This window comes from Pogoniulus pusillus, chromosome 17 (genome assembly GCF_015220805.1).
Source record: "Pogoniulus pusillus isolate bPogPus1 chromosome 17, bPogPus1.pri, whole genome shotgun sequence".
Classification (NCBI taxonomy): Eukaryota; Metazoa; Chordata; class Aves; order Piciformes; family Lybiidae; genus Pogoniulus; species Pogoniulus pusillus.
The window spans coordinates 5,593,445-5,604,912 of record NC_087280.1 but is presented as its reverse complement, the minus strand read 5'-3'; the positions used below and the strand labels follow the sequence as shown (position 1 = coordinate 5,604,912).

The 11,468-nt window shown below is 42.3% G+C and overlaps 1 protein-coding gene across 1 annotated transcript in view; it reads left to right on the top strand.

The window, feature by feature from the left end:
* Positions 1 to 3,229: 3,229 nt before the first annotated feature.
* RAB8B (RAB8B, member RAS oncogene family) overlaps positions 3,230 to 11,468 on the top strand; it is a 28,567-nt gene continuing 20,328 nt past the window's right edge. The window contains exon 1 of the mRNA XM_064157384.1: positions 3,230 to 3,448. Coding sequence (XP_064013454.1) covers positions 3,325 to 3,448 — 124 coding nt within the window. The 5' untranslated portion in view covers positions 3,230 to 3,324. The remainder of the gene's footprint in view (positions 3,449 to 11,468) is intronic.

Genomic DNA, 11,468 nt, shown 5'->3' with positions numbered 1-11,468 from the left:
CAGCTTTGATAAGTTTTACTAACATCATGGATGCAATTGTACAATCACTTTTCCCATATTCAAGAGATTTTAAAAAATTAACTCTTAATTCAGTTTTTGTATCTTGTTTTTAAAGTTCATGGTTAAGTAAACATCTGTCCCTTGAATCTGGCATTTTGGCACTTTTCCAAATCAGAACAGAATGCAATATTGCAAAGCAAGAGTGTAATTAAAGAGGGAAGTCATTTGCATTATTTTTCTATAAAAGTACTCTTGAGTAACAGATGGCCATCACAAACATATTGCTCCAGAGACATATGGAAGACTATTTGTTCCATAAAACTTAAGAGTGAATATTAACCCCAAAATTACTCTATTCAATGCTTAAATAAGATTGTATAGTAATCTTCAGTATGGCCATAATTACAGTACATAGCAATTCACATCTCTAAAAATACAGACACAGAGAAATGTCCCAGAGAGTAGTTTTTCATTGGCAGTTTCCTATAATCTGATTATTTGCTCAAGTCTGAAATAATTAACCAGTTTGGTTTTGACTGCTTCAGTGACAGGTTGTCATTATAATTTATAATCTTAAATCTTGTAACAAGTATTGTAACGACCTAGCATCCCAACAGCACAATTGCTAGTTATACAGCACAAAAATGAACCAAGCAGCCATGTTTCCAAATTCCACCCTGAACTGGGTAGATGTCTCCAAATATAGAAAAAATTAAAATGAACCAGCAATTCCCTCCATTCTTGGTTTGCTCCGTGATTCTGCTCTGTCCTGGTCTCTGAGGTCTCAATTGAACTGATGTTTTCACTTGGATCACAATACAGAAAATATTATATAAAATTAGATTTTGATACGATGAATTGGAAGCTGAATTAGAATTCATGACAAGCTCTTAATGATTTCATCTTGTACAGAGATTTACATCAGGTCTGTCATTGGTTTTTTGATGGTTCGTTAATGTGTTGGTCCTAGTTTAAGCTTCCTGCAGCCCAAAGCCTGACAGAACAACACAATAATAGGATGCCTTTCCCTCTCCCCTGTTTGGAAAGAAAGGAATTAGAGGTAGAGAGTGAAAAGGGGTGAAACATCAAAAAAATTGTCTTACTTCAATTTGGAAGTTGAAAGAAAAACTTCAGCAGTAAATAAAAGGTATTTAAGGTAGGGGAGTTACAAAGAGGTATAGGGAAGGAAAACAAATACAAAATATATATACAACCATATTGATAGCAATTGACTGATGGAGGTACAGTCAGGAGGTGGTTGTCCCACCATGTGGTAGGGTGACCACGGGGCAAAAGCAGGAGCAGCAAGCACAAGGGTGCTGCTAGCAGGCAGGCAGGTGAAAGAGAGAGAAAGAAAACAGGCAGTTCCTCTGTATTTATAGGGGGTCTAGACAGGAAGTGGGAATTGGCTAACCACCACGCCTGGGGTCAGGTTCAGAGCACCCCCAGGGAGGAGTAAGGAGGACCTGGGGTCAGGTTGACACCACCCCCAGGACGGTTAACCCTTTACAGTTATTACATACATTGGCCATGACCGCCACCAGCTAAGACAAGGAAGAGTTGGAATAATTAATAACTAGAAGTGGAATAGGTGTTACGTTTTGAGGCACTGTAATGTTTGAAACAGTTTTCTTTTTTTTTAAAGATTCCTCAGAATTCTTTGCACAAATACAGCAGCAGCCAGAAATTAGACTGGTTTAACCCTATTTCTCTCCCCATCAAGTCATAGGTAAATGTCATGGAATCATTTTTGCATGCTTGGAATTTGGAAGCTAGCTATGTATGATAGAGATTTAATATTAAAAACTATTGTGGTTTTTTTTTTATTCTGTACAGAACTCAGCATGTATATTTACCAAATGAACACCAAAAAGAAAGTGAAAAGGAGCCTTTGAAGTTTTAGGCTGTATTAGGCTATTTGCTGCAGATGGGACCCAAGTGTCTGAGGTGGTCGAATCATATTTATGCCCATCAATCCCATGTAGATGATGCTTCGAACACAGCTAAGGAGAAATAACAGGGGCTAACCTCACTCCTGCCTTACTGCAGGCAGTTGCTGAGAATGGCCTGACAGTGACTAGCAGCAGTGGTGCCCTGGCAAGCGGGTGCCAAAGGGCTTCTTGCATGGAGGTGAGGGGAAGCCTGGAGGCAGCTGAAAAGAGAGCAGGAAAGGAAGCTGGTGGCTCAGGCCTTGCAGGGTGCCAAACCTTTAATGAATGATTTGGGGAAAATGGCTCTTTTTCCTTTGTTTTCCTAAGAGAGAAGTGAAAGCTGCTGTAGTGATTTACACTATTAAGAGATTCCTCTTTATAGCTTGTCTAAAGGCTACAGTTTTAAAATTAAAGTGATCGCTCTTTGCTGTCATTTTAACGTTTCGGTAATGCTGTTTATTTGTATAGTGCCTCATCACATCCTGTGAGGAACACAGCATAATGAATACATAATGAGGCTGCCTCACACCAGGAGATAAATATTAATGGAAAAAGATGAGGAAAAATGTTTGCTGCAGTGTTCTAGAATAGCCACATGTTCTAGAATACCCAGATTTCTAGTGCTACTTGAGACTGTGTAGAAGTCAGTTTTCTGTTGTATCAAGTTTCTTGGCACTTTGAATTGCAACATGTCAACATTTGAGGCCACACACAGCCCACCTGTGCTTTACGTGTTGTGTCCCTGCAGCAGGGAAATATTTAAAACTTAGCCAACTCCAAAGAGAATTTAACGTAGTCTTTGGCAGAATGAGGCTACCTGATTGCTCAGTTACAGGAATTCCCTAAGTGTCACTGAATTCAGGATGTGTTGTGTATAAATCTCATGCACCTACTGCAGCTTGAGAACCAACAATGCCATGGCTCAGACCTAACGGTTGGAGCCTTAACTTACAATTCCGCCTCAAGGGTGACATCCTCGTTTGTCTAGCACTACAGAGGAGGGTCTGTGAGAGGGCTTGGCTCGATGGGGCCACGCGTTGCCCGCGAGGTCCTCCGGTGCCTCACGGAAAGGAAAGGAAAGGCAGCCGCATGGCTGGCTTTTAACCGGGCAATGCTCACTCGGGGACTGGGAGATCGCGGTCGTGCGTGTGGCAGCCCCGCGCTGTGTCTGGCCGCGTCGCAGGCCCACGCTCCGGCAGGGCCGGGTCACGCTGTGCCCAGCCGCCACAACCTGCATCTCCCGTCGGGCTCGGAGCGCTTCCGGCGCGCCGTGACGCGCGGCGGCACTGCCTGCCGTTAGTGGGCGTGGAGCAGGGCGTCGCGTCCGTGCTTGCCTGCCTCTCTCCCTCCCTGCTGCGGCCGCCCCCTCCTGCGGTGGCGAGCCCGAGGGAAGATGGCGAAGACCTACGACTATCTGTTTAAGCTGCTGCTGATCGGCGACTCTGGTGTGGGCAAGACTTGCCTGCTTTTTCGCTTCAGCGAGGACGCCTTCAACACCACCTTCATCTCCACCATCGGTGAGGGGCCGCGGCCGCTACCGGCTGCCGCCATCCCGGGGGGCGAGACGGGTGCTGGCCGGGGGCCTCCCGCCGGGAGAGGACCGGCTAGGCGAGAGAGAGGGCCGGGTGGGGCACCAGCCGTCTCGCCGCACAGGGCTGGGGTCGCCGCTCGGCCGCCTGTTCTTGTCCGCTGCGCGGGAGCGAACGGGAGCCCCGCGGCCGTTGTACGGGCCCCGTGCGATGGGAAGTACCGGGCTGCCGCCGTGCCCTGGCCGCCGCCGTGCCTTGGCACCCTCGGGGGGAGCAGGACCCGCCCCGCCCGCGCTCGGAAGCGCCGATTCTCCCACCGTCCCCGAGGCGGCAGGGGGCTCTTCGGGGCCACGGTGCAGGCAGGCCGCGCGGAATCGGGTTTGTTCCCGGGGCGGAGGACGGCTCGGTGGCGCGGCCCCTGCCGGGGACCCCCAGGACTCGAATCGGTCGAATCGGTCCTCTGGCGGCCCCGGCGCCTCCCTCTGCCCCGGCCACAGCAACAGTTGGCTCGGGCTGGGCCGTGCACAGCTCTTGGGCCGCTCGGCTGTTGTTCTGTGGTGATGATGTTGCTGTAGGGCCGCCGGAGCAATGGCGTGTGCGGGGCTGCAACAGTAGCGAGCCTTGTGTGATACCCGTAACGTCGCACTGGCTGAGTTACAGGGTGATCCTACGGTCATTTTTACCCCTTGCACTTCCATTAATGCTCATTTATGTTTAGACGTGAATTTTCAGGAAGTGGAAGAGGATTTGGACTGCTTGAGCGCTCTGTGGCTCATGCGAAGCTGCGTAGTGACAGTGACTACACCGCGCTCGGTAGAGTTGAACTCAACTCTTCTGAACGCGTCTGTGTGTTCCGCACACGCGGCTCCCCTGTCTGAGATCGGCAATAGGACTGGTCAAGCTCCTCAGTCGACTGCAGCCAGAACCTCCCTAATGACTAGTTAGAGGATCTGCCTTCATAGCAGCTGACGTTGGTAGTAAATTTGGTGGTGAGAGGAGGTTTCTAAAGCCTAGCTAGCCTTTTCTAGCGTCCTTCAGATGTATCAAAACAGCCTGTTGTCCGTTATGTTTCGGCAAGATTCCTCAGTCTTAAACTACTTCCTGCTGAACTAAACGTAAGGAAACAGAGACTAATGGTTTGCTGCGCATAGTTGAGGTCACTTTTTAAAACGAAAATAAAGTACAACTTCCAGGATGAAGAGGTGAACTCTGGTGGAGGTTACTAGGATTTCGGAGGGCAAAATTAGTGCTGGCTTTGAAAAATAACAGCAAGAGAGTGAGTAGAACCTTAATTGGAATGAAACCGATTTACAGATGAGGTGGAAGTATGCGGTTTGATTTGTTACCCAAATGCCATGCGCTCTTGAGACATTTCATTGTACTGAACTTGTTTTCTCCCTAAGCATCAAGTTTTTGTTCGGGCAGATGTGATTGTCTAAATGAGATGTGGCTGGCATTTCTAGCGTTTTAAAAACAGATTTTCTGCCTTTCAAAACAATTTCTGAAGGATTAAGGTAGCACATTCATTTTCTGTCTGCAGCCATTCCCAGAGTGCTCTATCACTAACACCAGCTAATAAAGATCTGAATAAAATTTTACCTTAAAAGGTATTTTGCTGTATCTGCAGTAGATCAAAAGGTTTAATAAACACTAATAAAAAATCTGTATAGTTTTGGAGCTGTTTTAAGCCTACATTAGTACTATGTTAAGTATAAAGGACCTTTTTTAAAGAGATAGCTAACATAAATGTTTGTGTTCCAATCATTTTCTTGATGTTTCTTGAACTGCTTTGCCCTTTGATACTTCTTTTTCTCACTGAATGACTTTGAAGTCTTGAGGATTGTGAATGTCATTCTGGTTTGTTCTTACCTTATTTAGTAAATATAGGAATTGCTCTCATTTCCTTCCTTTGTATCTGTTTTCACAAAGGTCTTCTTTTCAACACTCTTCATCTTGAAGAAACTTAGTAATAACCAAGGCATACTTCTCATCCCATTGCTGGCATTTGTGATTGCACAGCTACATTTTCCTTCTTAGAATTTGTTTCTTTCAGTCCCTTTTATTTTTTAGGAAAGGGCCTACAAATGGGAAAGTTGACTGTGCAGGAAATAGTGAAACTGTTCATGAAGTGCTGATGCATGCTTGAATAAAAAATTCTTGGGTTGTTTTTTTTTCTGTCTTCATTGTGTATTGCTTTTATTACTTTTAGGTCAATTATGTAGATCTAATTTGTTTGAAGATGTGCTCACACACACTTTTTCTGTGAGTGCCTGGTGGCTGCTCAATACTAGTCAGTTTTACAGTCATTAATAATACATTGGCTCAGCATAGGTGTGTTCCACTTTCAATAAGTCTGAGGGATTTTTTTGTTGTTTTATTTCCCTCGACCAACAAAGCATAGGCAGCCATGGTGTGGAGGGAGATACGGGGATACAATGCTTATCCCAGACAGGCCCCCTGCCAGTTGAAGTTTTAAGATGTCCAGATTAACATTCCTAATTGAGTACACTGAGTGTTCCTGGAGTATAAGCTGCCAGGCTGTTTTGTTTATATGTTTTCCAAGAAGTGGACTGTACAGTATGGTGGTGCTTACTGTTACAGTGTGCATTCAATTCATTATTTTGATTGGCACACACAATGTTATGTGCCCACAGTGGTGCCCTAGTTCTCGGGGCTGGCTCTCTGCTAACAAGGTTGGAATTGGTTTAATTGTGGAAGTCCAAAAAGGCATATACTTGAGAGGCGTTGACAGCAAACTATTGTTTAATCTTATGTACTTAGATGCTGTTTGTGGGTGAAGTGAGTCATTTAGGTCTTAACTATATGGGGTAAAACTGAACTGTTTCAACTTTTTCTGGATGTAGAATCTAAGAAGAAATTAAAGCAAATTTTGTTGCTGTGGTGAAAGAGTCCATATCATATCCAAGCACCTTTCTGATAGTTTCCCACTCCTATTGTTGTTTAATAGCTTACTTGAAATGAAACCGTAACACTTCAGTTACCAGTGCAATGAATACAGTTTTCAAAAGGAAAACAAGAAAGTGGGATTAGGCTATGGAAATACTGCTTAGTTATAGAATATGTGTTTTATGTTCTTGGTCTTAATGTTCGTAGTGTAGAAATAAGTCAGTTGTGAACTCTGCTTACTTAATCACTTGCATGACTTACTTGTGTTGTATTTTGCAGATTCTCTTCTGCTGCTGTGCCAAACATGCCTGTAAGGCTATATTCTGTCAGATTGCTTGGAGGTTTGCAAGTGGCCCCTTGATTTTTCTTCTCATGAGTTTGACCATGCCGTAATGATGGCTGTACTGATTGAAGCGTCCTCCAGCCTGGTGTCCCGTGGCCAATATGTAAATCTGTAGTTTATCAGACTTGTAGAATTCTTTTTTTGGATCACTACTGACACAAGAGTCTGTCTTTGCCTTGGTTACCTGGTGTAACTAATACCTTCAGCAAACTTTTCTACCTATTATGAGAAGTGAAACAGTGATCCTTTTCTCAGATGATTCCTTTGGTTATTTTAAGTGGTGTGTTTCTCAGCTCATGAAAACATAGACTGGCCTTCAGTAACTTCAGATTTTCTATACAGAGCTCAGTGGTTCTCTTTGGAAAATTTGTGAAAGTGTTAGGGTCATAATACTGCTTTGCCCCTAGTGAGGATCAACTTTTCATGGGATAAAACTTTTTTTTTTACAGCAGGATTGTGTTATGTAAGGTTATGTTTTTCAGTTTGCTTCCTCAGTGGAAACTTCTGCTTTTGCACAGCTCTACATAAAAAGTGAAGTGCAGTTGAGTCAGCTCGTTTTCACACTTCAACAACTTTTAAGTGAAACTTATCTTGGAGTATCTTATGTGCATTTTGGTAGTCGTTTGTGTGGCGTACGAGAGTAAGAAGCATTAAATTAGCAGTCTCTAAGTACCTTAACTTGCTGTTCAAGTAGTGCTGTCTGGTAAAACCAGATTGGGTTTATCGTTCCAAGTAATGTTTATTCTTTGCATTCCTTTCAACATTTTGCTTAAATTTGTTTCTGTGAGAGTAAAGTAACATCTTTTAGCTGATAGCATTTATGACTTGTTTCAGAGTCAGCAGGTCTTCGTACTAAAAATCATTGTATTTATTTTTTTTAATCCAAAGTGATAACCACATTTGGCAGGAAGTTGCCTACATGAGACAGTACTGCATCTGAGAATTAGAACAAGTTGTTGATTTTACAGAAGTAACTTTTCCTTCTCTGACTTCTTGCAAAATAGGACACTACTCCAGCAGTAAGCACATGTATGCTGACCTTTGAACACTTTGATGAAATTCCTTTGGCAAGCAAAATTGTCAACTTCCCTTTTGCAGTGAAATTTCCATGTCTGTAATGTGTAATGGAAATTGTTTAGTGTGCTCAAATTATGCCTCACTGAATACTTCTATTCTTCTGCCCCATGGTTTGTTGCTTGGTAGACAAAGAAAGATTGTGGTTAGCTTGTTGGGTTTTTATCACCCTCCCATTAAACTTCAGTATTCCCTATTCTTACTCATTTTCTTTTGGGCTTCTGCAGATATAGGAGCTGTAGAAAAAAAAGCACACATCAATGATAGATGAGCAAAAGGAGGGAAGAGTCTGGAGGGCATTGTCGGTGCTATATTATTAATGCTCATTATAATAAAGTAATCATAAACTGAACTTTGAAGTAACTAAGTGTCAGATGGCACCGTTATTCATACCTACAGAATGAAACTGCGTGTCCAAGATGTGTAAGATCTAGGACTTGGTCATCTCTTCAGTAGGGGATGAGAGGAAGGTCAAGGGTTTACATAGGAGTAGGGGTAGACAGCATTATGGAGGCAAATATGAAACTAGAAAAATAATTCCATTTTTAAGGTATTGTTACAGGTGGTCAGCAAGGTATTCTCCTGATGTGAATCAGAATGTGCTGTAATTGGAGACATCATAGGTTAAGAGCATTGAAGCTCATGTTTCTTGTGGCACTTAGCTGGTAACAAAGAACATCACAGACTTTGATTGCATTTCCCTACAGCATTCTGCAACAGGCCAACAACATGAGTGGAATTGTTTAGCTTTTATTAAAAATACTCTTTCAGCTTTCTTGTTGCATATTACTCTGAAAGAGCATGACAGATGTCTGACTGCTCTGTGCCTATTCCTAACTGGCAGATGGAGGTCTATCTTGTTTATGTGGTATCTGGATTTTTGAATGACAGGAGGGCAGCCCAGAGCTGCTTTTGTGACTTAATTTGAATGCAAAGTTACAAATGCATGAATGAAAGCAGGTGCAAATGCGATGATTGATGGATACAAGCTTTGAGAGAGGTTTTGAAGACATTCTGTTGGGGAATTTGTGATTTATTTTTTTGGGGAAGATGCAGTAGGGTGTCCTTTTATTAGAAATACATCTTGAACTGACTAATTTCAGAATTTAACTGAAATATGTAATAAATAAGTACTTCTAGTGGTGCTGTATTTCAAATTTTGTCATAGAAATTAGATGTTTACTTGTAATGCAAAGGATATTATATTAGTTTTTACCTTTAGTTGGAAGTTATGGTAGCTTAAGTGCTCAGGCTAACTGTAGATATGTAAAATAGATTTTGCCCTATTCTATTGTGAATAAACTACAAATAATAGTAACTAGAGCAGAACCACACTGCATGATGGTCTTGTACAAGCAGGGTTGATCCCAGGGGCTTTTAGTTATGGCACTTGGAACTCAAAACTTAAGTCAGCAACTTCCTGTCCCAGCAAGAACTAAGTGGGAAGTAATTTAGTGCCTATCAAAGGGGTTTTGAAAAATAATTGGATGCTGCATTAGTTTAATCATCTGGTTTATAGTAAGCTTTCTGTCGTGGTTTGAGGGGTTCTAGGTTATTCCAGATTTCCTAAAAAACTATAGGGACCAAGATCCATCCCAGAGGACAAACTGGACGGTACCAGGTACCGTAATTCTGTTACTCAAATCCCATAATCCTGCAAACACTTGAACAGTGAGCAGCAAGGTCAGTTTGCTCTCTTTGCTCCCTCTCTTTCCAGCTCTCCAGAGGGATTCTTATCTAGGTAGCTATGTAGGAGCACCCTCTGGTAAGTGGCCCTCAAGGCGGCTGCTGCAGAGAATTTCGGCCTGCTTGGGCCTAATTGGGAGACAGTGGGGGGTGGGAGAAAATGAGCACTGGGAGTTTGGTGATTTAGCTTAGTTGAAGGGAAGGTTTTGGGGGAATTCTAATGTATGCTGTATCTGCATTAGGTGTTAAGGATTTCATGTATGCTGTATCTTTTCCTGCACATCTTTAAATACAACTTTACTGTATGCCTCTCTGATTCAGCAAGAGTGTTATTATTTTACTGCTCCTTTTCCTTTGAAAAATAGTACAGTGAAATAATCTCAGTCTTTCATGCTCTTAAAGAACTATGACACTCTCTTCTTAAATGTAAGATCTGATGTTTTTTGATCAGATTCAGTGAAGTTTTAAAGCCAAGTGAAGCACTGCATGTTTCAGAAAACTTCTGTCAGAGAGAACAGTTGAACAAGTTTAAGATAATCTGTATTAGTTCTGCTGCTGGAGTACAAACTCTGCTTCTTAAGGCGTAAGAGAGAAAAACTGATGCTGAAAGTCAGTGGCATTCTTTTATACATATGGCAACATCTGAAAACATGCAAAGCAGACTGATCACTAATAGGAGTCTGGCACCAAACCTGGAACTCAGGAAGAGCAGACCAAGTTTTAGAAATTGTGTGAAACTAAGATGGCTATTGGCCAGGGAACATATGTGCTGCACCTCCCCCTCTCCCCCCACACACCAAAGTTCCTTCCTTCTTTCATCTACCAGAGAGAAATAGCTTTCCTTTAGTATCTCTATGGTGTGACTTCTTATGAGGTTAAAGATGAAATAAGGTATCTGTGTCAACTCAAGCATGGAAGGAAGGAGGAAGATACAATCAGAGTAACTACTGGATGGGAAAACTTCTCTGGCCTCACAGAAGTGGCTAGAGAGGAATATTTAGAACATACAGTGCAGGAAAAGGAGATGAAGTGGCCGTTTGAAAAACCTTGCATAATAGAGGAGAAGAAAGCCATTATTTACCAGAAAGATAAATTGTAAGGAATAAGATATGTGCATTTAACTGGTAATTTAGGTAGTAAAAGGCTTGCAAAAAAGCTTATTTCATGATTGACTTAAGACGTTAAATAAAGCAGCTCTTCCTCCCTCGTGTTCTTTGCTTCCCAAACAAGGAAACCCCCTTGTACCTACCCACATGTGAAAACATGAGTTTAAAGAAGCCTCTCATGAAAATGATGTTCCCGGAGTCTGAGGGTGATGTCTTTAAAAATAACTGCAGTTAACTTTGGACTTTCTGCTTTGATCTGGCCTGATTTTACTGCTGTACTGGGTACTTTGCTAGGTACTCTGCACACGTGCTTCTGAACCGTGACTGTATTTCAGACTCTAACTGGAATTCCTAGATTAGATAATTTATCATCACAGGGATAATTCTTATTGAATGAGACATCTTGTTCATCATAGGTAACCCAGATGCTCTGAACCAGAGTGTCCGTTACAGAGCTGAGAGCCATTGTTGGAGAATGCTTTGTATTTTTAGCATTTTTATCTGCTTGTGCTTCTGGTACTGTCCATATTCTGTGCACTGTTCTTTCCATCTTTTTGCAATGGCATTTTTTGCCATTTCTTCCTTTCCTTTTTGAATTCTGTAACCCTGTATGCTTGCTTTTCATGCAGCACCTCTTCTGCTGTAAATGGACAATGGTATGGCCTCCATAAGTCTTTATTTCTTCACTCCGAATAACCAGTTCAGTATAGACAAGCAGATCAAATGGGAGCTCTGAAAGTTGAAGAGGCTTTTTAAAAAGAGAAGTGACACCTCCCTTTATCACCACATGGTCATATGGCCTCATCCAGACCAAAAATTACTGAATAAAACCAAATATAACTTTTTTTTACTATCATCACAATTGAGGTGTATTATATGAATAGTCATTTTA